The sequence below is a fragment of the Corvus hawaiiensis genome, chromosome 1 (genome assembly GCF_020740725.1).
Source record: "Corvus hawaiiensis isolate bCorHaw1 chromosome 1, bCorHaw1.pri.cur, whole genome shotgun sequence".
Classification (NCBI taxonomy): domain Eukaryota; kingdom Metazoa; phylum Chordata; class Aves; order Passeriformes; family Corvidae; genus Corvus; species Corvus hawaiiensis.
This window is the reverse complement of record NC_063213.1, coordinates 22,640,422-22,666,793: the sequence shown is the minus strand read 5'-3', so window position 1 is coordinate 22,666,793 and position 26,372 is coordinate 22,640,422. Positions and strand designations below refer to the sequence as shown.

The following is a 26,372-nucleotide window of genomic DNA, read 5'->3' as shown; positions in this document are numbered from 1 at the left end:
CCTACACCCAGCAAAAAAGCAAAGTAAGACGTGTAATCAATATCACACAACAAAAGAATAGCGCCTTAGAACAATACACTTTCAATTGCCTAAACACTGGACCATCACCCAGAGTCTGCCATAGCTGGTGAACCCTGTTTCACAAAGAGGACCTGGAGGACCTTCCCGGACAAGGCCTCCAAGTGTACCTCAAAAAGGGGTCCAGCTTCTATACATCCAAATGAGCAAGTCAAAGTGACTCAATTGGGTCTGTTGGCATGCTTCCCAACCAGGTAGGGCCAGGGCTTGGCCAGAGCCAAGGCCTTAACTGGAAGGGTTCCCCTAACATATCCTAGAATCAAGCCTGTATTAATAACACTTGGAAAAGTTTCTTAAAATGATACATGTCTTGCAGATAGCTACATAACAGTATGTGAAAGTCTGTATAACAGCCAGCTTTATCATCCATCCTTAGCTAAATAGTCATCGGTACCATAAACAAACTGCAAACAATCAAAGAAATGCATACGCATAACATCAAATAACATCTTATAGATAATGCCCTTTATAAAAGTCAGTGAATTCATGCTATGATATTAAGAATACGTTCAGAATTAATAATACATCTACAGTAACTTATTTTTAAAAATTGAGAGTATACTTCTTCATATATCTATGCATATAAGACAATAAAACAAAATAAAAGCAAGCAAGAAAGGACTGAACAGCTTACAATCAATAATATCCATAACTTAGAACTGTTAGTCATTCTTCTTTGTTACCTGTGAAAGATGGAACAGCAAAAATTGTTATGCATAACCATCCCAATTGGCCAATGCAGAACATTCATACCCATGGAGTTTCCAATGAATTTAAGGATTTAGCATACTGAATCTTCACATATTTTTACAACTTATTATTTCATGTTCTTAAACAGCTGCTTATCAATTCTTTATCATAATTGTTTCAGTCGGTTCAATCTTATCTCTATAACAAAAGAACTGCATCTTTCAGTTTAAACAAGCATATTACAGCAGAAGCTAAACTTCACTTAAACTTGTTACTTAAACATAGCAGAGAGTAAACCAGACAGAACTTAAAGTTAACGTCACTGAAACTGAACATAAAGCAAGCTGACTATGACTTCGACTTAACAGAAGTTAAAATAACAGAACTTAAGACTGAACAGCAGTTAAACTTGTCAGAAATTAACTTCAGCGGAACTTAAGCCTAACAGAACTTAAATGTAACAGAATATCAAATTAACAGAATTTAAATTTGACATCCCATAAATTAACAACAATTAAACTCAACAGAACGTAGCCTTAGCCTCATACAAACTTACAACACTTACATTTAGCAGAACTTAAAATTAACATCACTCAAATTTTGACAGAACTAGATTCAGAGTTGAGAGTGTTCTTATAAAATTTCTGATACACCAGAATGTAACTCATCTTGACTTCATCAGTGCAAGAAAGCTACCAAAAATTTGTCATACAGCAGTTAATATCAATGAATGATATACAAGCAAACAACTGATATAAAACTATAACTGAAATAGCAGCAACATGGATTTACTAAGAAATTATAAAGTGTGGCAAATCTGGACATTTACAAGAACCCTGTGTCCCTGGGCTGCAGCCACACCTCTGCAGGGACTGCACCAAGCAGGCACTCCGGTGCCAGCAGAGTCCTGCCTGGTGCCCACTTTGCCAGTCACCCGTCAGGGAACTGCAGCCCAACTCCTACCTCCACAACATAGTGCAGAAGTTTATGGATGTTCCTGCACACCAAGAGGAGGAAAAGCAGGAAGCACAATGCATGCGGAAGGGGGAAAACTCGGGCCAGCCAGAGAAGGTGATCCTGTGTCATTCCTGCCTCCAGGAGCTGCAGCGCAGCAGTCTTGGGAGGACTGTGTGCCCGTGGAAAGAGAGACCCATGCCGCAGAAGCCTTGGGAGGACTGTGTGCCCGTGGGAGGGATCCCACAGCCATGAGATTAAGAGTCCCATGCTATACCAAGTGAGCCAGCTGGGCTGTCCCAAGCACGGCAGACTGCCGGAGTGTCTCTGCAAGAACACCATCAGCCTGGAGGAAGCCTTCCATGAAGTCCAGATATCTTTTCCTGGAACTTTGGAAACACTGAAAAACCACAAAGCTATACTGGATCAAGCCATAGCAAAACTGCTGAAACAGGAAAAAGCACCAAATGCTGAGGAAAGCCTGCAGAGGGAATGGCCAGAGGGCCATACTATTCAGGTGTTGTAGGAACCCAGAGTGCCGAGAATATTTCTCTGCCTGTTTTTAAGGGTTCTTACCCCTCTGAACAACACTGGTTTAACCTCCAACCTTGGAAAAAATTACAAACGATCAGACAGGAACTAGAAAATACAGTGGTGTGAATTAGGTGATAGATTACTATGTAAGATTGTCACAGGGTGAAAAATTTAGAGGTTTTAGGCTTCTCTTTGTAGTAAATAGGTAAGAGTAAAAAATATCAAAATGGAGGATTGTTGTTGTTCTCTAAACCTTCTTCTCCTTCTTCTACTACTCCATGTTCTGCAGTAAAAGTAGTTTGGGATGATTGGATAGAGAATTCCGCAGTTCCTGCCCGTGTTACTGAATAATTGGTAGGAAAGTGAAAATAATATACATTTTTAGTAACTATTGGTTAAATTATCTTTTAAAGGCCGTGTAAATCTTGATAATGAGACTTCACTCCTGCTTTCTGTGCTCTATGCTGTACCTGGGTCACGCTAGTGGCTCTGTTCCTCTGATAAGACTTAATAAACAACAATCCGGCAGCATTGAAAGTCAAGGAAAAGTCTTGGTTTATCTTTGAAACTCCTTGCAAGGACTTTTAGAAAATTCTCTCCCATCAGGAGGGATTTGATTTATGGCACGGTTCAGTGTCAAGGTGTGATGTTACATAATTCAGTTGTGAGAATAGGTCCTGGTAACTATAAACATGATTGAAAATATTCGTTCACAGTCAGGACTCCTCTGGCACAAGTTCGCATGATTTTCCAAGCAGCAGGCATACTCAAAAAAATGACAATATCATACATACCTCAGTACTTTCCTGGTATAAGCATAATTTTGCTAGAGTTTTTTAAGATACAGCTTTACAAGGCTTATTACAATCATTAAATCTCTGGCAATCTTCAAGATGTGCCGAAGAATACCATTAATGTTTTTAGTCAGAAAAGTAACAACAGTGTATATATCGGCAAATCACACTTAAAACCTGCTCAGTTTGCAGATGGCAAGACAGTCTTTTGTGATTATAGTACAATAGAATTGACCTTGGACTATTAAAGGCAATGATAAATACCAAGGGCCTAGTCATATAATACTGCCCTGAGTTTTGCACATGTAACTCTGGTAGGTCATTGGGTGCATAGAACTGACAAGTGCATATAAACAGCTACAAAGCCATGGTTTCAGATGATTCCAAAGGAGTATACTACTGTTCATTGTTTTCCTGTCTGCATAAGAATAGCAAATATTAGAAACTCAGCCACTGAGCAGATAACACATACTCAGAGAGCAAGTCTGTTTTGTAAGGTGGTGTCACTTTTAGTCACTATTCTGGTCCATCACAGCACTTAAACTTTTTTGATATCAAGTACAATTTTAATTTTGAAGTGGCAAGGAAAAATTTTACACTTGAACCACTAAATAGCTGTACCAATTTGAAAAGCTGTTGCATGTTTATTCATGGCAAAATATTCATGGTATAATTACCTAAGTAAATCTGTGGGATAAAAGAGCAAGTAAAATGACAAAGCTGGCACAGGTCCCTCCACTTTTGCAGTGGAGAATCATGAGCCAATTATATGTAAACCTTGCATAGTTTCCACAGATAATGTTAATAAGGGAGTAAAGAAAGGAATTCAGTCAGCTAATTGCTCTCAGCAACCCTATAAATCATTCAAGGTTTCAACATCAGACCTTAAAGTTGATTGCTCTTTTCAAGGAAGGATCTGAGGGTACCAATACAGATAATCTTGAACCTCTCTAGTAAACAATCCCATCAGAATCCACAGCTTACTGAAAATACAAGTTACTTTTAAAAGAAGCCACAAATGCTCTTGAGATGCATAGTAAAATGCATTCCTTAACACGAGCAACATGCACCTGCAAGGGCACTACGGTTGGGACAAAGCGAGCATTTCTCAGAAGCTCTTCCAGTGGTAACCTTTCCATATCACGAACACAGGAAGGGAGAGGAAGAGCAGGGCAGAAGCTGGAAGCTGGTCTTTCCCTTTCTTCGAGTTGAACAAATTCCCTGCAACTCCGTTTCATTAATTAAAGAACACCTTGAAAAAACATGCAGGAATGGAGCTGCGCAGCTCTGAATGAGCCCCCCCCGGGCCCCTCCCACAGGTGTCTGGGTCCTCCGAGCAGAGCGTGGGGAGGATGCCAGGGCTCGCCTGCCCGCCCCTCGCTGCCCTCTTCAGCTCGGTGATACACAGCGAAAACGCAGCAGCGGGGGAAGAAGGGGGGGAAAGAAGCTTGCTGCTGTTCCTGGGCGCTCTGCCAGGGCCTCAGACGGAGCCACTGCAGCCGCCACTGGAGCCACCCCGTCTCAAAGAGAGTACCGGAGGATTCCAAAGACAGTACCAAGGGTTGTTCTAATTGCTCCACTCACCTGCAGGCAAGTGTGGATAAAGTGGTTTCACGGGAATGGGGGACGTAGGGCAGTCTGTCCTAGGGCCTGTAGGTGGCACACAGCCAGGTGGTTCAACACAAGGCTCACAAGCGGGCTCGGTCGGCGCTCCGTCATGCGGCTCTTCACCAGTTTTACCCGCCTGCGCCCTCACCCCCGCATCCACAGAGGTTTGCAGTTCTAAGTCCAGCTCCTTTTTCACCACTTTTAAGGTCTCCAGCACCACCCTTCAGGTAGGCAGCAAAGATTTACCAGTCTCATCACCCTGGGAAGTGAAATCAAGAATTCGCAGTCCAGCTTTTTCCCAGGTTATCACCTTAAAGGCACCCGAACAAGTGGCTTCAAATCCGTGGCTCTTACACCACAGCAATAAACTTTTTAAAGAAGGTTTGTCATACTTAATATCACGCTTTTTTTAGCATAAGCATCCATATTTACTATAGCCTTCTCTTCTTAGGATATGTGATTTCCCATGGTCCCCTGTAACCTACCTTTAATATTTTGTCATCCCACGACTTTTGGCACCTCTCCCGGGTGCTCCTCTGGCTACAGGGCTCTGCCCCCTCCGCTCTCTCCCGGCGGTCAATTATCTTGCAGTTCCTTACACAGGGCACCAGATGTCGCTGTTGGGGCGGTCACGACCTCTTTCAAGGGCCAAAAAGCCGTTTCTTAAACAAAGCAGCCTCTTTTATACACCTTTTGTATGTTATCATTCGTGTCACAGATTCATTGGCTGCTAAACTACTACAATAGACTCATTGGCTATTATTAACTTCAATATACTACCACTGGCTACCTATAGCATAAGCATTCAAGCATTCAGAAAAATAACAGGTGCAGATATGTTGCTGGTTTTCTCCTTCTACTGTTTAGTTTTCTTGCTTCTCTTGATACTACGTTCTCATGGGTAAAAACTAATTGTTTTTCTCCTCACAGACTTTTCTCACAGTCCTTCTACTGAAAAGAAGCAGGCCTGAGCTATAATTTTACAAAGGCAACAAGGCCTTCATTTTATAAGGTTTTACTTAAATGCCACAACTTCTCATCAGTGAGCAATATTCAGCCACGTGCCAGAAAGCAGGATTTCAGCACACGCTTCTGGAGCAGTCACTCCAGAAGGCAAACATGGTAAAATAAATGAATGTCCCCCATTCCTCCTCTCTCCCTTAGCTTTTATATCTGAGCTGATGTCATGTGGTATGGAATATCCCTTTGGTTTATTTGGGTCAGCCATTCTGGCCTAGTTGTGTCCCCTCCCAGGATCTTGCCCACTCCCAGCCCCTTGATCAGAGGTATGGGAGAGAATGTTAAAGAGACAGTGCTGATGCTGTGCCAGTGCTGCTCAGCAGTAGCAAAAACACTGATGTGTTACCAGTGCCTTTCCAGCTACCAATGCACAAAGCACAGCACTGTGAGGGCTGCTAAGGGAAAATGAACTCTATCTCTGTCACCCCCAATACCCCTTACTCCATACCATTTATGTCCTACTCAGATCCCACATAATTTATATATCTTCCAACTGTTCCATTCTATTTCTCATTACTGGAATCCCTTCTTACCCACACATACAACTTAAACTACATCCTTAAACCATCTCTATACCCAATATACACTTTCATTAACTACTATCCCCCGTCCTTTCACAGACTGATTTTACTTTCCCTTTTCACGGGCTTCCTCCATCCCTCCAGATCCATGACTTGGATTCCATCAGCATGGGTGGTCAAGACAGGAGAATTGGCGTACTTGATCATTGGGCACCAACACCAGCCCAGCTTGAGTCATCCTTGCATCCTCCTTGCCCCTCACAAAATTCATTCTTCATCAGTTCTAGTCATTCCTGCTACTTTACTTCCTGCAACATACAATTTACACCACAGATTATTTTCCCACCAAGGTTAAATTTCCTTGAGTCATACACCAGGTCTCCCCATTCTTCCACACCACCCAACAAATACCCCTGGTCCTTGGGCAAAGACAATCCCATGAATTTGGTCCCACAGAAAGAGAAATCCATACTGACTTCCTCAGCCACTTCTTTACATGTAGTGAGGGGACCTTATCTCCTCCCTTGTGGAGGGGTTTTATTTGGGCAGGACCAGGTGGTTAGCAGACCTGCTCTTGTTAACCAGCTTAGGCTTCTGCTAAATTTGCATCCCAATACTTCCATGCCCTGTTACCTTAACACCATTAACATTGTCTTCAGTAGTCCACTATAACTCTCGATCTTTCCAGAGGCTTGTGGGCGATAAAGGATGTGATATATCCTCTCAGTGGCGTGTTTCATTGCTCAAGAGTTTACAAGCTTATTTTAAAAATGAGTCCCATTGTCTGGTTTGATTGTCTCTGGGGTACCATGTCACCACAAAATGGGTCTCTCAAGGCCTAAGATAGTGTTTCGAGCAGTGGCATGGTTAATAGGGTATGTTTCTAGCCAGCCAGTTGTGGCCTCTACAATGGTGAGTACAGAGCTCTTGCCTTGGCATGTTCATGCCAGTGGTCCAATGTAGTCAATTTGCCAGGCTTCACCATACTGGAAGCCCAGCTACCACCCTCAATTCCAAGGAGATTTTACTCGCATGGCTTGCTTGATTGCAGCATATATTTCACATTCATGAATAACCTATGTGATAGCCTCCATGGTTAGGTCCACCCCTCAATCACAAGCCCACCTATATATTGCATCCCTTCCTAGATATCCTGATGTTTTGCAGGCCCATTGGGCAATAAATAGCTCACTCTTTCTCTCCCAGTCTAGATCCAGCTGAGCTATTCCAATTTTGGAAGCCTTATCTACTCATTCATTATTTTGATGTTCTTCAGCGGCATGACTTTTGGGCATGTGTCTACTTGACATACTTTCAGAGTCATGTTTTCTACCCATGCAGCAATGTCCTGCCACAATGCAGCAGCCCAGATGGGTTTACCCCTTCATCGTCAATTGGTCTTCTTCCACTGCTGCAGCTACCCCCATAGGGTATGAGGCACCATCCAGGAGTCAGTAAAGAGATAGAGTACAGGCCACTTTTCTCGTTCACCGATCTCAAGGGCTAGTAGGATGGCTTTCACTTCTGCAAATTGGCTCGACTCACCTTCCCCTTCAGCAGCATCAATGACTCACTGTGTGGGACTCCAGACAGCAGCTTTCTACCTCTGATGGTTTCCTAACACACAGCAGGATCCATCAGCAAATAGAACATAGCCTCTTTCATTTTCTGGTAGCTTGTTATATGTGATGCTTCTTGGGCACAAGTCACCACTCAGGCAATGCTCAAAAATCTCTGTCTTCTGGCCAGTCCATAATCTCTTCCAGTATTCCTGGGAAACTGGCTTTTCCCATTCAGGCTCATTGTGCAATCACTGCTACCCACTGACTCCATGTAGTTCTGGTTGCATGATATATTAAAGGGATATTTCCTTTGAACATCCATCATAGCACAGGCAATCACAGTGCCAAAAGGAGACATGTTTCTGTTCCAAAAATTTCTGAGGTGGCTCAAACCTCCTCAGAGGCTGCTAATATCTCTTTTTCAGTTGGAGTACAGTGAGCTTCTGATCCTCTATAACCTTGGCTCTAAAACCTTGACCTTGGGTTTCTCCTGATGTTCGTTGCCAGAGGCTACAGGTGACCTGATGTTCTTTGCCAGAGGCTCCAGGTGAGACCATGCTTCCCAGCTGCAGTGTAGAGTACATTTTGCATGGCTGGTCCTGTCCAAACAGGCCCAAGAGCTACCACACAAGCTTTTTCCTGTCTGATCTGCTCAAAGGCCTGTTGATGCTTGAGGACCCACTTGAATTGGCTCTTCTTCCAGGTCACTTGATAGAGGGGGCTAACAAGCTGGCTATAACCTGAAAAGTGCATTCTCCATAACCTCACAACGCCTAGAAAAGCTTGTATTTCCTCCTTGTTAGCTGGTGGAGAGATTGTTGCTACATTGTTAACCACATCCAGAGGCACACAACAGCGTCCATCCTGCCATTTTATTCCCAAGAACTGGATCTGCTGTGCAGTTTCCTTTCCTTTACTTTGTTTTATGGCTAGACCAGCTTTCAGAAGGATTTGGATTATTTTCTTTCCTTTTTCAAAAACTTCTGCTGTACTGCCCCACAAAGTGATATCATCAAGACATTGCAGGTGTTCTGGAGCTCAGCCCTGCTCCAGTGCAGTCTGGACCAGTCCATGGAAAATAACTGGGTTGTGTTTCTACCCCTGGGGCAGTTGATTCCAGGTATACTGGCCACCCCTCCAAGTGAAAGCAAACTGTGGTCCGCACTCTGCTGTCAGAGAGATTGAGAAAAATGCATTAGCGATATCAACTGTGGCATACCACTTGGCTGCCTTTGACTCCAGCTCATATTGAAGTTCCAATATGTCCAGTACGGCAGCACTCAGGTGGTGTAACTTCATTCAGGCCACAATAGTCTACCATCAGCCTCCATTTCCCATTAGACTTCAGCACTGGCCATATGTTAAAGGGTGACTGTATACTGCTGATCGCTCCTTGGCTCTCCAGTAGACAAATTAGTCCATGGATGGGAGTTACAGAGTTTCTGTTGGCGCTATATTGCTGCTGGTGCACTGTCCTGATAGCAATTGACACTTGCTGGTCTTTAACTTGCAGCAATCCAACAATGAAGGGATCTTATAGCAGGTCAGGCATTGTGGATAACTCTTTGATCTTCTCTGCATTCACAGTAGCTACACCAAAAGGCCATCAATACCCTTTTGAATCCTTGAAGTACCCTCTCCTCAGGTAGTCGATGCCAAGGATACAAGGGGCCTCTGCGCCAGTCACAATGGAGTGCTTTTCCCACTTGTCCCCATCAATTAAGTAAATAGGAGGTTTTGTAGTGTTCCTTGCAAGCAGTTGTAAGGCCCTGATACAAAAATAATGCCTCCAAAACTGCTTTGTCATTCTTGTAATCTCTTTGAACATCTTAATACTAAGAGCAGCTTGCCTTGACGTCCATAAGAAGGAAGGCAAAACCTGTGCAAAACTGGGGAGGAGGAAGAGAATGACAGAAACCCGGGCCTTCACCTTCTCCCCCCGCCACTGCTGCCTGCCAAGTTTTTCACAGCTGCGTAAACAACCTAAAGCCTCCAAAAGCTGACATGCCACCAAGCCTTGGATGCCTCCAGCCTGGGGAAAATAGCAACCTACTGTGACATGCATGTGACCTGTGGAAACCCTCCTCTGCTCCTGCATGCTCTGGTGTGAGCAACAAGAGTGGACCTAAGTCAGCTGCAGGGACCACATGCTGCACCTACATTTCAGAAGGTAAGTGACTGCATTCCAGCTAAGCTGCTAACCCTCAAGACTGGAAAAGCAGACAAGCTATTCCAAGTAGCAGAGAAAAAAAAAAGGCAAAACTCCTTTGCCCCCAGCCCCCTCAGTGAAAAGGTAGCAAGTGTGGTTGGTAAACTATCCTATGCTTGTAAAGTAATCTTAGCCTTTTTCCAACTTTTCTCTACTTTCCCCTTTCTCTCTCTTTGCCTCTTTTACAGTTAATAAAGTGAAAATATTTTTTTTTTTTTTTGTGTGTCAACATATAACTTCTTCTGAGTTTTAATTTCATTTTGGGGAATATTCAAACCTGAAGTTCTCTCTGCAATTCACAGAGATGAATGATCCTCCATAATTAAGTGGATTGCAACATTTAATCACGGGATATTAATCCCTTAAAACTGGAGTGCTGATTCCAAAAAATCAATAAATTGCTAATTCTTATGATCGATCATTTTGTTTTAGAGAAACAAAGCAAGATACCCTTATGACTTTTCTCTTTTTTCCTTTTTTTTTTTTTTTTGGTAAGTAAAGTGCACATTGTAGCTGTTTGCTTTTTGATGAAATTAATGCAAGGCACCCCTCAAAACTGAGGCATATTACTATGGTTAAGTGTTTAAAATAAGATGCTCCTGAGGCATAAGGAGTGGGACATTGGAAAATATTTTAAACAAGGTGCCCCTCAGGAAAGATCCCCTCAGTGTGTGTGTTTTTCATGAAATGTATACAAGGTGCCTGTCTAGGGTGAAGGAATGAAATTTGAAAATCAGCTGTCATTTGTAATTGGAAACAATCACTTCACCCTCATGATGTAACTTTGTAAAATATTTTTCTGGAGGTAAGGGGTTAATTTAGAAATTACACAAGGTACCCTCCAGAAAAATCTACCACATTTTTGTGGTAACATGAAACATAATGCACAAACTCTGGTGAATTTGTTGGATGAATGTGGTGCCAAACAGTCACCTCCAGGAACGGTGTGGGCACGAAATTACTGGTGTAATATCCAAGCAATTGTTGATCTAATCTCTACCCTTCGTGCAGGGGTGAAAGTCAGAAAAGGTAAAGGAAAACCTATTGTTTGTTCTGTCTTAGGTGCTGTTGTGTTAGCTGCAGTTGAACACAAAGAGCACGAACAAAAAGCTGATATGGAAATTATTTCTCCGTTACAAGATTTGGTTAAAGCGTTGCAACTGCAGCTGAGGAAGAAAAGGCTAACACCTACCTCCTCCAGGAAGACATAAGAAATCAGAGGGCCACCACCCATGTGCTCCGAGAGGAGCTGCATGCGAGATTAGCAAACAAAGCAAAAAAAAGGAGTTAGATCTGGAGCTATCTAAAGAAACATATCCCCTCTCTGACTTAAAATCTTTGCATAATCAATCAGAGAAGCTGCCAGTCTTGCTTTGTCCCTTAATTAAAACAGAATACATATATGAGGGCTCAGATGATGACACACCTTACATAACCATGAAAGAAATTCCATATATGGCCAGTGAATTGGTTAAATTAAAAAAGGAATATACCCAAACCCCTAAAGAATCTGAGACTGTTTGGAGAGTCTCTCTTACTGGGAGTGACCAAATTCTGTTATCAGAAAAAGACACAGAAGGGTTCTGGGGGGCAGAGGATGACCCTGATCTCTTACCCAAAGAGCAGCTTTTTGGGCTGGTGGACTCAACCCCCTGGAGAGAGGAGATCCTCTGGCTATAGTGAGAAACATTAATCAGATTGTAGAAAGTGTGAAAAAGCTGCTTGTTTACAAATGATGCATGATAGGGAGTTAACACCACGATATGAATCTCCTATGATGACGACTGTAGACCCTGAAATAATGATTATGTCTCATCAGATGCTGCCCTGAAGCTATGAAAGCCATAGGCATCCAGCTAAAAAGACAAATAGAAAGCCTCATGAAAGGACAAAAAGCTGTAGCCACCTTAGAGGCAGCTATTACTCCCAACCATAACTGAGAAAAAAGAATATTTGGACCTGGGGCTAGGTGGCAAAAGAATTAATTCATTATGGAAGAAAATATGGCCCAATACCTTCAAGTATAACTGATTTTAAATAAATTCAGCACATAAAGTGCAAAACAACTGCCTCCAGTAAGACTCCGAAAGATAATGTCCTCTCCTGGGCAAGGAGGACAAGCTAACACAGGGGAAGAACACAAGGGAAAAAGAAGTACCCTATGGAATGTGGGCTTACAAAAAGGGATCCCAAAAACCCTAATGGATGGCCAACCCACTAATAAATTAGAAATATTAATTCAAGAATGGCCAGCAAAGGACGGATCATTAAAAGCTATCCCTGTGTGGGGAAACATAAGGTGAAAAAGCTCTTAGGTGTGAGAAAAAAGCAGGTTTCAGAAATAAAGCAAAAAGAGTTTAGGAATCAGCTTTAGCTGCAAAAATTTGAAGATAAAAGAGGATACAATTATATAGCAAGCAAGGACATTAAAACAATGGTTAGAGTTTCTAGGTTTGGCTGAGATAGGTTTTGAAGTTGCAAAAAATATGCTTAGCAAGATAGGTAAGTTTAAGCTTAATAAGGGAATATTGTGCATTGTTATATAAAGGCATAACAAGCAAGTATTGTATACAACAGATGTATGTGCGCTACTGAGGATTGGTTAAAACAGTTGTCTGTAATTTTTAGAAGCTTGCTAATTGGCTAAGAAGCTTTTAAGAATGCCCTGTAACCAGGAAGTCTCTGGATGCCTGTGATGGCGTGAGCTTTGTACTGTCTCTGTCTCAACTCTGTATGTGAGACTGATAACGGAATAAAGTAATAAAAAGGCTCCTGGAGCATCTGTCCAGGCTCCCTGTCCCATTTGTCGATGAAAACGCCGACATCCCTGCTACAGCCCCTTCCCTCAAGGGGTCACAGAAAGGGGACGTGACAGGAAACTCCTATCTTCATCCCCAGTAGGTAGGCTAGGGGACAAAGGGTGGATTTACAACAGACGGCTTACCAAAAACTCCAGAGAAGGCTTCTTAGTAACCTGTCCTATTGGTCCCCACAAAATCCCTGTAACTTTTCTAGTAAATACTGGTGCTCAAGTGTCCACCCTTAAAATTGAAGACGCCTCTTCATGTGAAATCACTCCCTCATGTAAAGGTATGTTTGTTGTAGATAATTTTGGAAACACACAACCCCAGGCAACAGCAAAGGTAAGATGCCAAGAGAGGAGAAAGCAGATGAAACCCTAATGGTTTTGGGTAAATTTCCTACAGATTTACTGGGGCTAGACCTCCTAAAGGGAAGGTCTTGGACTGATGAAGAAGGAAAAATAAGGGCTTTTGGAAAGGAAACCCACCATCTGTGTTTATTACATTCTGCCCCTGCTCTTCCCCCCTCCCTAGTAACCAATGTCAAACCTTATCCCTTACCTTTGGGAGCCAGTGATGGAATCACCCCAGGTATGGGAGATTTGAAAGAAAGAAGCATAATGATTGCAACACATTCTCCTTACAATCCTCCTGTCTGACCAGTTCACAAGCCAAATGGCAACTGGAGACTGACGGTGGACTATTAAAGTCTTAACTCAAATTTGGAGCTTCTCACCACAGCAGTCCCAAATATTTCTTAGCTGATAGCTACTATACAAGAACAGGCTCATCAAATTATGGCCACTATTGATGTCAAGGATATGTTTTTTACGGTTTCCCTGCAGGAACAGGATCAGGACCATTTTGCTTTCATGTAGGAGGGCCAGCAATACACCTTCACCCGCCTCCCACAAGGATTTAAACACTCACCCACTCTAGCACATCGTGCACTGGCACAAGAATTGTGACTCATTCCTCCTCCACCAGGAGTAAAAGTATACCAATACAATGATGACATTTAGGTAGCAGAAGATGAAATTGCACCTGTACAATCAACGCAAACAGACATTATTAAGCATCTAGAGTCCCTGGACTTAGATATTCCTCCTGAAAAAGTACAACCCCCTTCACAAGAAGTAAAATTCCTGGGAATACGGTGGAAAGGAGGAATTGTCTGTATTCCCCCTGATATCCTCACCCACCTAGACCAAATTAAAATGCCAGAGACTAAGAAAGACCTGCAGCATGCGTTAGGCCTGCTGATTTTTTGGAGGAAACACATTCCTGATTTTTCAATAATTGCAAGGCCCTCATATGATTTGCTATGGAAAAAGGTAAAGTGGGATTGGACCCCTCTCCATGATGAGGCCCTACAACTCCTAATTTTTGAAGCCAATACATACCAATCACTAGCCCCTATACACCTTACTGATCCAGTACAAATTGAGTGGGGATTTGCAAGCTCTGGACTGTACATACACTTACGGCAGGAAGGACCTAATAGTCTTAACCAGACCCATAGGATTTTATTCATGCAGTTCTAAAGATGCAGAAAAACAATATTCTACCTGGGAAAAGGGCTTATTCATGGTTAATACTGCTTTTCAAGAAGCAGAGAAAACTATCCACCAACAATTACTAATTTTAAGAGGACCTTTTAAAGTCATCAAACCAGTTTTGGCAGGAACACCATCCCCTGAGGGGGTGGCCGAACAAGCCTCTGTTCAAAAATGGTACACTCAAATTGAACATTGAACAACTACTTCAAGCCTTCAGACAGGAATAAAGTGCTTCAATCAGTGAATGAAAGACTGATTGCAGTCAGGATATTGTTAGCGGCTAGTAGTTTTGAAGCAAATTACCAATTAACCTCTACCTAGAATCTAAGATACAGGTCTCCATTTACAATAAAGTTGGGACTAAGGGATTTAATGGCCTTACACTTTAACAACTTTCAACTAAGGATTACAGAAAGCCCATCACCCATCTTAAGGGGTTGTGAAGAGCATTTTTGTAGGGCTAAATATTAGGTTCATAGGTTATGTGAAACAAATTCAAAGCAGTATTTATGATGTTTGTAAACTCACACTATATTCACAGGTAAAGCAGAATTTGCATGCATTGAGTTTAGCAAAACTTACATTGAATTTTTGTCTGTTTGAAATTTTGTCTTACTGGTTAATAAATTGATAATTATATAATGCTTTGACCACCAAAATTAATTTATATGTTTAGATATTATAACAGATTCTCTTCCTGTATGTTATATGCAATTCCCACCTTTTGAGATTACACTTTTTAGACACAGACTTACAGTATTCTTGTATGCAGAAAGATTGCCCAGCAATAGCATCTACAAGCAAAAATCAAAAATTCAAGTCAGTGAAGCACATTAAAAATTCTGGCTCTCACTTGTATTTAGATAAGTTCCTAAACAGATATTTTTCTGTTCCTTACATCCTCCCACCAAAAAAGTGAGGTGGTGCATTTGCACAGAAATACCAAAATTTTGGTAATATAGATCTATAAATAGAAAGAGTGAATATTTAAAGCCAGTTTCTACTCCATGATATTGGTTTTTGGTCCTACATGAGAGAGGTTGTAGAGTGTCCATCCTTGGAGATTTTCACAACCAAACTGGACACAGAGCTTTATAACCTGCTTCAGTGGACCATATATGAACATGCAAACTCCAGAGCCACAATCCAGCCTTAGTGATTCTGTGACTGTAGCCCAGGATCCATACTAAGGGAGCTGCCCAGTGATGCTCAGCAGGTCTGTGAGGGATAAAGAAAAAAGTTAGTGGTAAAGCGAGTGATGTCATATGAAGTTAAAAATTCACAAAAAGTTCACAGTAAATATAAGTTAGTTTTAAAACCATGACAGTAGGGTGCCAGAGCAATGGAGCAATGAGAAGTTCCCAGGAAATACCCAAAATATAAGGAGTGAATACTCAAGAGTCCCTCTATGCCTCATTCACTGTGGATTTTAACATTCAGATTTTAATTCAGGCTTTAGCCCTTTCCTAAAAAAATAAAGGAAGAACTCTTCAAATAACAAAGCACCAAACTTTTTTTCCATAGCAAAGCAACCCAGTGATTACAGCAAAGACTCGGTTCAAGAATGGACTAAAGAAAAAAAAGATTAAACTTTCAAGTGTTGATAGTTGCAATGACTTATTGATAACAAGTTTAAACAGCACCATAAGCTTCTGATAGTAAAATTTGCTAAGAGGGACGGACTTATTTCTGTGCTGGGAGCAAGAGTTAATCTCAGAAATAATAAATACAGAAGAAAGCTGAGTGCACTGCAAAGCTGGTCCTCCTCCAAATAACACAGATTTTATTTGTGGAAAATTTCCCTTTTGTATACACTAGATGTCAGGGTTGGACTGAGTGGATGAGCCCATCCATTTCATCACATATTTCTATACCTCAGTCTGGATGCCATCAACACAATTAGGTGGTAAGCTTAGGAATTATTTTTGTGAAGCATCTGATACTTACTAGGAGCGGTCTGCACCAATATACTCTCTCCTCCACCTGACAGTGTTTTATTTCAGCCAAAAGCCCCAGGCTTTGGAAGAGGGAAGAAACATTCTGAGATATCTTTCCAATACCAGTGAGTGTCTGGCAGCATTATTCACCTCCTCCAGCTCCAGGAAAAAAAAAAAAAAAAAAAAACCAAAAAACTCCTCTAAAACCCTTGGGTGAACAGCCACCTTCTAGAGGCGACTCGGTTAGACAGCAGTTCAGCACAGCATGGATTTAGCTGGAAGAAAGTGAAAGCAAAGGAACTTGATCAGAACTCCACTAAATTTTAGAAGCCATAGGCACTTCCCATGACACAACAAGCTGAGTGGTGCAGCTGACACTCCTGGAGGATGGAATGCCACCCAGAGGCACCTGGAGAAGCTTCCCATGACACAACAAGCTGAGTGGTGCAGCTGACACTCCTGGAGGATGGAATGCCACCCAGAGGCACCTGGAGAAGCTCGTGAACCTCATGACGTTCAACAAAACCAAGTGTAAGGTGCTGCATCAGTATCAATACAAGCTGGGTGATGAACAGATCACTTCAGTCCTGATGAGAAGGAATAGGGGGTGCTGGTGGATGAGAGGCTGGATATGCAGCCCAGAAAGCCAACCATATTGTAGGGCTGCATCAAAAGCTGCGTGGCCAGCAGGTCGACAGAAGGTGATTCTACCCTTCTGTTCTGCTCTGGTAAGATCCCACCTACAGTGCTGAGTCCAGCTCTGGGGTGCCCAGCACAGGAAGAACATGGACCTGTTAGAGCAGGTCCAGAGGATGGCCACAAAGATGTTCAGAGGGCTGGAGAACTTCTCCTATGAAGACAGGCTGAGAGAGCTGTGATTGCTTGTCATGGAGAAGTGAAAGCTCCAGGATGACCTTTTAGCACCTTCCAGTATCTAAAGTAGACCTACAAGAAAGCTGGAGATGGACTTTCTACAAAGGCATGTAGTGATAGGACAAGGGTGAAGAGATTTAAACTGAGAGAGAATAGGTTCAGGTTGGATATTAGGAAGAAATTCTTTACTTTGAGTGGTGAGGCACTGGAACAGTTTGTCCAGAGAGGCTGTGGATGCTCCATCCCTGAAAGTGTTCAAGGCCAGGCTGGATGGAGTCCTGCCCATGCCGAAGATGTCCCTGCTCATGTCAGAGGGGTTGGAATGAGATGATACTTAAGGTCCCTTTCAACCCAAACCATTCTCTGATTCTGTGATGATACCTCAGGCAGGTAATTTCATTACCCTTTGTCTTGACTACATAGCAGTACGTTCAAGATGACACCTTATCTCTGTCTCATGGCAACGGAGAGAGTGTGGACCAGGAGAGAAAAGACAAAAATATCTCCCTTTGTAAGACACTAGTGACAGAAGAACAATAACACAAATAAACTATTAATAATAATGAAAGAAAAAAAAAAAAAGAAGTTTCTCTTTCAACATATACAAGTGACCTAGTGCTGTCCACTTGCTGTTCACAGGCAGAATGCTGCTAGGTAAAGTCTCCTACAGGGAGAAAATGACACAGACAGAAAATGTGTTTGGAAAGACCATGTAATTTTGCACATACATATATATATGGATGCAATATATGCAATATACAGTCAATTTGTGTAACACATTTTACGGTACTCTACAAGCAAAATGCAGCTCTTAGAAAATTCCTAGAGATAAATCACATTTCATAAGCAGGAGGCTTTAAAGTGCATTCCTTTTAGCATTGTGTTTAGGCACTGACCCAGCCCTGCTGCTGGAGTCACAAGTTCTGGTGGTGGTGAAGGTCAACATCACAAACCTAAAGCACAGAATACAAAGCATGAATATAACTGAAACATGGTGACATCAGAGTACTTGGGCAGTGAAGATGTCTAGCAAAATATTGTAAAAACGTGTGGGATCTTGAGGCGAGTGCACCCGGAATTGTACTGGTCCTTTTTTAAGGGTGTAAAGGGCATCTCTAGCACTGAAAAAACACCTTGGCTTTTTTCATGTGACAACCAGCCTTGATTTTAATGTGACTGTCACACAGCAGTGCAGTTTTAACACTGGACATGATTACAAGCTTGTAGAGTATAACAATGCTAATTAACAGTGAGCAAACTTCAAGGAATAGAAATAATAGAATTGGTAGGTGGCAGGGATACTTCTAACAAGAATACTTAAAACAATGAGTGTTTCTGTACAAGAAATTTTGCTTCACAAACCTTGACACTCCTTGGAGGAGCAAACAATGGTTTGCAGTTCTCCATTTTTCCAAGGTCCTCATCCAAAGAATGTCAAAGCTACTGAGTTGTCATGGATTAAAAGAGGATTGCAACATATGATCTTAAGATGGGTAAATAACTAGTTAACAATGGGGAGAAAAATAAAAATGCATAAATAAATTAAAGGTGTGATGAAATGATCAGGATTCATAGTAAAGGATTGTTGTTTCTGCTATTCAATGTGCTTCTCCAGAATATGTGATTTCTTAGAAAATTTGTTAGTGGAAGAAGAAAGCAAGTGGGGAACAGAAATGAAGAAAAAGTGAAGAAGAAGTAGAAAAGAAGAAGAAGGAGCAGCTCACTTCAGTGTAGTTGGCAAATCCACCAATTCAGTGTTGGCTAGTGCAGAAAGATGCATACAGAGAGAGGCAACCCTAACTCCACAGCTCCACATACGTATTTGGGCTAAAAATTAATTAAGATTTTTTATAGATAATTCTACAGAAACTACTGTTCAGTCCTCAAGGAGGTTCAAAAATGAACGTACAACTTTAAAATCTGTTTAGAAAAGCCATAGAAGGTAAAACAAAAAGTGTAATTACATTATTGTGAACATTTCTGGTATACCTGCAACTTGAGCAGTATGCAGTGCTTGTTCTCTCCTTTCAAAATGAGATTAAAACCTATTACTGTATCCCGCAGCTGTAGGGAGGAGAGGAGAGAAGATCCAGCAGGCAGGAATTGTGCAGCAAGATTGATTTATTTAATTATTTTACAAACTCTTTTATAGACTTTTTCTTCATAGTCTAATTAGACAAAGGATCAGCCACCCACTGGGTTGATTGGCTAGAAATCCTAAACACCCATTATCAAAATATTTTTCTACTGTACCATAAACAAAGCTCTGCAAGGTTGCAGGTGTTCATAGTTTATAGAACTCTACTACTATCTTCTGTGAGAGAGAAAAGTATCCCACGGCTTAGAAAGAAGCAGGAAAATTCCTTGCTAACAGCATTTTTGTATCCACAAAAACCAAGAAGGATATAGAGAAGAGCAGCAAGGAAAATAAAAAGTAGACTAGGTTTACCTGTGAGTAAAGTAAAAAGAGGACTGCAAAGGGACAGTTGAGGTAGTATGTAAACCACCAGGGGCTTGGGGAAAGAGGACAGAGAGCTATTTGCCACTGTTTCTCAAAGTGCAAAATCTGGGGGCAAGAGGAACTTTTTCACAAGAGACATGTTCAACTGTGAAACTCAGGCCCATGGGACACTGTGTACTGAAATAAAGCATGGGATCAAATTCAACTAAATTAATGCCATAAAAGACAATCAGTGTTATTTAACATTCAAGAGAATCTGAGCAAAGAACAATTTTAATGCTGTGCTGTATGTTCTTTTTGCAGTGAGTGAAGTGACAGGACCCTTTGTACTCCAGCCTCCTACCTGCATCCTCCTGGATACCTATCACACTATGACAGGAGGACAGTTATTCTCAGTACTGCTAGGCAAGAAAAAAATTTCCCATGCTGTCTGAAATAGGAGTTGCTGTTTTACCTATGGTAGGCAGAGGTCACATTGAGAACGCCATAAGGAAACCAAAAATCTAGGAAAGCATTGGCTTAATTTGACAGGAGGTAAGTCACATACAATTACTTCTTTTTAGATAACAGACCAATATTTTAGTACTAAGTGCAGGTATGCTGCAATTATAAGGCTATAGAAAACATTTCTAACAAAATGTCCATTATATTGTATAGTTGAATCATACACTTGGTTCTAGTTAGAACTGCAACTGCTGCAAATGTAGTGTGGCCTGTGCAATGATTCCACAATGTTCTCTGTCTGCTATTCCAGAAGAAGCCTCTTTATCTCTTTTGCTATTTCCTATTCCAGCTCTGGGAAATATGTTGAATTTTCTTCATTCTTCTCCTCTCGTCAAACACCTTACCTCTCACCGGATGTTCCTCCAATTTCTTATGTAAGGCAGGGAAATAGTCTCCTGGGTTGTGAGTAGGCCTCCTGAGGTGATGCAGTTGAGGTTTGATGGCTGGTGGTGACAAAGGAAGAACAACGATGGTTACTATGCCTTTCACTCACTTGTGGGGAAGAAATGGATTCCTCAGAAGCTGTATCCATCCCACTTAGCACAGCCTGTCTGTGCAAAGGAGGGTTTCTCAGCCTGCAAGCCAGGATTCTTTTGGGTTAATGGGTAGTTACAGACAGTTAGGAAAAAGTTCACAGAAAAAACATTTTGAAAATATATATCATAAATATAGATGTAAAACTCTAAAATGAAACATAGGCATCTCCAAAATTGAAATTAGGCAATTAAGCACTACAGAATACTGGATCTTGAAATCATGCCCTTATTCCAACATCTCAGCAGACAACATCAACATAGGAAGAAACATTCTCATGGCTAGAAATTAACAGTTTAGACAGTAGATGAAACTGCAAAAACTAAAGGAAGAAGCAACTTTATACTTACCTATCTATATATATACAGCAAAACACCTAATTGTTTTCAAATATTGTTGACCAAGGTAATTTTAAGGTAATAAATCTGAATTTTGGTCATGTTTCCCAGAATTCAGGAATAGGTGGATAGGCATTTTGTCTGATTTTCCAATAAACTACAGTCCATTGTGAAAGCTGGAAGTGGCCTACATGTATTAATCTGACCATTCTCAACTTCTTGACTCTGTTTATTTGAACCTACGTCTTGCTTTCTTACCTCTTTACATAGATAGACTAAAAAATTAAACATGACTATGATCAAAATATTTTCATTTTATGCTTAGTTATTATTTGCAAAATAACCAACTGAATAATTAGTATGACAAAGATTTAAAAAGAAAAGTCATTGCTCTTAGCAGGAATCCTAAGAAGCAAAAAAGATTCCACTGCGGGAGCTAGCTAACATCACTGATTCAAATGCTAGAACAGTCACGCTCCCAATCTTCCTAAACTCCTCAAGTGATTAATCATACCCTAAAATGTCTTGGGAAACAAAAAGCTATGGATTTTCTAAACTTTATAAATGCTCATCCAGATTTCTGCATAGTCATAATCCTTCCTGTTCTCAACTAGATTAGTTTCACATTCATTAAAAGGTTGAAAAATAACCAGGAGAATTACTGTTCTTTGAGGCACATTCACTTTTCATATTAATTCAATTTTCTGTACTCAGCCAAACTGTTATTGAATTTTCCATTGCTCAGTGTGGGGAAATATTTATTGTTACCAGCAATTTTATTGGAGATTTTGCCAGAAGAGATGACTTTGTTAGTAGATTTAAGGGGATTTATCCAGAACAGTGATAGTGCTCTTTATCATCTTCATAGAGAAGTAGATAAAGGCGATTCATGACATTTAACTTCTTAAGACTTTAGTGCATCAAAGTGATGGGCAGAAGACTCTGTCAGGGCTCTAGAATTCAGTTCCCCAGATTTCTCACTGACTTCTTGTGTTAACTGGACTATAACTTTCAGTCCAGTTTCTCTGCATGTAAAATGGGAATAAAAATGACAGTACTTACCTCACAGGGCTTTTATAAGGGCCTTCAATAGGTTATGATTCTCAGGACCTTCATACATGGAGTGATGTAAGTATTTTTTTTCTTTTCTTTTCTTTTCTTAATTTAGGAAAAGTAATTTTTTTTTTTCAAGACCGTGTCTATCATCAAGGCAATGAAAGCAGAGAAAACACATCTGGTAGCACACTGTTGGTAGTGCCACTGTACTACCAACAGTGCCAGTGTAGACTAGAATAGTTACACAAGTAGCATCATGCGGATAGACTGCGTGTTGTCCAGACTAACTCAGCAAGGAGGCTGAGTGCATTAGCCACTCTGTTTGCTTTGACTGGTGGGATGTGCAACCCACCATCTTATAGATCAAACCTCAGATTTGGCTAGAGTAGCATGCGCACAGTATTTCCTCTTAACCCTTTTTTGATACAACTCTGATTCTTGGAGAGATGTCACTGGAGATAAACACCTAGGCCTATTTCTACATCATGCCTTGATTTGTGTAACAGACAAAAGAATGAATGTCAGAGCTGATGCTTAGTAGATAACTGCACATGAAAAATGAGCCTAGACTGCAGGGAAAGATCTTCTTTCTCCCTTTTGCAGCCTTTGTCAAGAAAGGAGGTTTTCTGGTGTAATTATCAGAAAGATCTGCAGGAAAAAGGAGCAGGAGAACGAAGCCTGTGTTTCATTAGAGTCATTCAAGAAACGGTCTAAACTTGGAGAGACTCAGTCTCCTAAGAGTGTTAAGAAAATCTGTGGTCATACAAAATTCACTTTCATCCAATGAGACACCTCAAGGAAAGTTCAAAGATAGCTACTTCTTGGTCAGTCACTATGTCACATCATCTCCTGTGGAGCCAGGAGCAGAAGCTTTAAGAAATGGGATGCAGAGGTGTTACCAGGGTTCCAAGTGCTTTGGAGCACCCACTGGTCTGTGGGAAGAGATAAGATAGAATTGGGTTGCAAGCTGTGGGATGTGCCTGCAGAGGCACATGGCAGAACAAAGAAGCACGTGGCAGCACAAAGGAGCACATGGCAGCACAGAGAGGCTTGTCTCCACCAGACCCTGGGGGGAGGAGCTGTCACACGGCAGACCCCTATGGAGAGGAGGCTGCCAGGAGCTGACAGAAGGACGAACAGCAAGTTATCACCCCATAGAAGGACATTTAGAAACATTACATGTTGCTGATGTGGCAACATGGGATAGGTTACATAGTGAGGACTGCCATATAAGGAAATACTGTGTGTTACAGTGCAGATACTGCAACATGCATATCAGACAATGAGGTCTGCGGAAAAGAAATATATATATGGACCGATTCTTGATAGATGTTTCAGAGAGATGTTTATTTTTCCAGCCACATGGCTGGAGCTCTGCCGAGGAACTGAGGCAATCATGGGACCCGAGGGTCCTTGCCCGCACAGGGGAACACAAAACAACCAATGAGGAATGAGGCTGACCAGGGGCAGGGAAACCCCGTGTCTCCACCCCAGGGCCCCTCTCCCAGGGCTACATGGCAGGGGGGAAGAGACCCTGACATTTCACCTGTTTATTTTTAACAAAAAGAGATTTAAAACTTAACATTGAAAACAACTGGATAAACATAACAAGGACAGTTTCAAAACAATACAAGCCACCCTCCTGAGTCTTTAAATGTCCAAACAGATTCTCTGGAACATCTTAAGGCTGACAGAAGGGAGACATGACTCTCTGAGCATGCTTTGTGGGGAAACTGAGGCAGGAGAGGGTTTCTTCTATTTCTACCTGTTGGAACGCTAAACAAAAATCGTTAATTTCTTCCCTCCCTCTCTTCATCCCCCACTTGGCATTGGAAAGGGATTTTTGGGGAAACAATTGGCAAAGGCATGGTTTTGTGAGGGAAACCATGGGTGGAAAAACGGATTGGAAATACACTGAGGGGAACAGGATATAGGGTAAAAGGGAAAGGTGGGATTAGGAAAGGGAGACCATAGAGGGGGCTTATAATGGAGTTATTGTCTAACATGACTACAATTTTTAACATATATACTGCCTTTTACAGAAACACCATCAGGCCCAGTGACCTCTGCTTCTTGTAACCCTTTTCTACCTTGCACAATTTTGAACTCCACCACCTCTCTATCTCCCAGGCTTGGGATGCATTTTTCAGGGTTATTCTTTTTAATAGCAGTTCTATGAACTAATCTGTCTTCTTGGTTGTCACATCTTGTTATAAACCCATAATTTTGTTTAACATTATACCATTTTACTCTTCCTAAAACCTTAGCTACGATGATCCTTTCCTTTTTCTGAGTGGCTGCTGTTTTCTGTCTCGCTGCGTTTTTGCTTTCTCTTTCGCTTTTGCTCGCTCCCACGTTGGAATTGCCAGGGCTGTTGGTGCTGCCGGGGCTGCTCGTGCCTGCGCACTTTTACTGGGGTCGCATTCAGGGCCGTGCAGGCCAGGCCGGGCCGTGCCGCTCAGCAACCTGCACACTGCCTCCTCTGCTCTCAGCTGCGCTGCCACTGCCTGGGGCTGTGCCCACGTCTCGGCCAGGCCCCCAAGCGACGACTCCCCCGCGCCCTGCTCCAGCACGTGTTTTGGCAGGGCGCAGCTCCGTTCCACTGCCACCGCCGCCAGTGGCCGCCTGCGCACCGCCCCTCTCAGTCGGGTGTTCACAGGGTTCGCTCCACCACGCGCTGCGCGGGGCTGGGCGGGCTCCCGCCACGCCTCGCTCCGCTGCCGACACTGCAGCTCACATAGCTCCGCCTGCGCAGGGGAACTGCCTCGCTGATGCTCGGAGAGGGCTCGCTCCACGTGGCCTGGGTCACACGGACTCTGAGGCAGGCTTCCTTTCGCCAAGACACAGCTGACATTGCTCAACAGTCTCGGTAATTAAATAATATTCACAAAAATATTCTTCCATCGGCATATATTTTGACTCAGAAATTAACTGTCTCCAAACGGTATTCCAAAAGTCTTTGGTAAGGATTAAATCCCAAGAAACATAGAAAAAGTTCCTTAACAACCATGCCAGGAAGTGTTTCAGTTCCTTTTGAGCTTGAATTAAGCTAAAATTTACAAATCGTTGTTCAAGAATCTTTTCAACTTTAAGATAAATGTCCATATGTGGCTCTGAGAGCCAAGAGTCTTTCCACGGTTCCTCCATAGTATAGTGATGGGATAGCAAAACAAAAACAAGAAGAGAAATCCAGCGTTTACTCACAAATCAGTCGTTGTAGGGATTGGGGATCGTTCTGCCTGCATTATCTACCATTTGTCACAGTGCGGATACTGCAACACGTGTATCAGACAACAAGGTCCGTGGAAAAGAAATATATATATGGACTGATTCTTGATAGATGTTTCAGAGAGATGTTTATTTCTCCAGCCGCATGGCCAGAGCTCTGCTGAGGAACTGAGGCAATCACGGGACCCGAGGGTCCTTGCCTGCACAGGAGAACACAAAACAACCAATGGGGAACAAAGTTGACATGGGGCTAGGGAAACCCCGCGTCTCCCCCCCAGGGCCCCTCTCCCAGGGCTACATGGCAGGGGGAAAGGGACCCCGACAACTGTGCCTTGGAAAAGTGTATAAAACCAGCTCGTTTCTTTGAATAAACGATTCAGATTCGCTGCTGGTCTGGGTCCATGCCTCAATCACTGACACTGGTCTCCTGCCAGGCATGGGAAGAATTCTTCCCCCCAGGGGCATGTGGCCCCTGAGATAGCTCCAGACTGAGGGAGAATAGGGTTTGGACATCTCCTGAGAGGTTTGACCAACCTGTGGGATGATGTGGAAATGGATTTTTCTCACATGCTCAGGGAATACTCAATCCTAATGCTGGGGTCAGGAAGCAATTTTCCCCCAGAGCAGATTTGTACTCATCCCTGGGGTGTTTTTGCCTTCCCCTGCAGTATCAAACATGACCACTGGTCAGGCTCCTCCAGTCCCTTTTGGCCAGGTTGCTGCCTGCTGCTCATGCACCATGAAGATAGCCACACATGCAATCTTCTTTTGTCTTCTTCCTTTGTGTGATTGCTACTGAACCTAATTATTCACATTCTCTTCAGGAAACAGGGTTTGCTTGGCCTGTATTCCTTCTGCTGCTTTCTGTAGCTCTGTTAGACTGACAGACTACAAAAGATGTTTTTTCAAACTAAAATGAGATGCATCACCCAGCTCCTGGCTACACATGAGCATTATGTTAACACTTGTGAGCAGGGACTCTGAAATGGTTTAAGAAAAATAACAATAAGTAAACCCAAAAATAAAATCCTGGTTCCAGTTTGTAGTGGTTTGGTCCAAAATACTCATTACTGTTTATCTGCTGTGAGATAAGAATTAGGAGAAATGCAAA

The 26,372-nt window shown here is 42.2% G+C and overlaps 1 protein-coding gene and 2 long non-coding RNA genes across 6 annotated transcripts in view; 1 reads left to right on the top strand and 2 right to left on the bottom strand.

The window, feature by feature from the left end:
- Positions 1-6,920, bottom strand: part of LOC125322477 — a 31,764-nt gene extending 24,844 nt beyond the window's left edge. Inside the window, exons 1-2 of one of the 2 annotated variants that reach the window (XR_007202020.1) lie at positions 5,144-6,920; positions 4,635-4,917 (exon numbers count right to left, since the gene is read on the bottom strand). This is a non-coding gene — a long non-coding RNA (uncharacterized LOC125322477). The remainder of the gene's footprint in view (positions 1-4,634; positions 4,918-5,143) is intronic. The other variant, XR_007202019.1, reaches the window with a different exon arrangement.
- A 5-nt stretch (positions 6,921-6,925) lies between these two features.
- LOC125322485 lies at positions 6,926-12,752 on the top strand. The gene is made up of 2 exons (XR_007202027.1): positions 6,926-9,931; positions 11,033-12,752. It is a non-coding gene; the product is annotated as an uncharacterized LOC125322485 (long non-coding RNA).
- A 6,716-nt stretch (positions 12,753-19,468) lies between these two features.
- The window catches only part of PDE1C (phosphodiesterase 1C), a 369,889-nt gene continuing 362,985 nt past the window's right edge, over positions 19,469-26,372 (bottom strand). For all 3 annotated transcript variants that reach the window (XM_048296129.1, XM_048296146.1, XM_048296150.1), the window contains one exon: positions 19,469-20,548. In XM_048296129.1, coding sequence (XP_048152086.1) covers positions 20,379-20,548 — 170 coding nt within the window. In that variant the 3' untranslated portion in view covers positions 19,469-20,378. The remainder of the gene's footprint in view (positions 20,549-26,372) is intronic.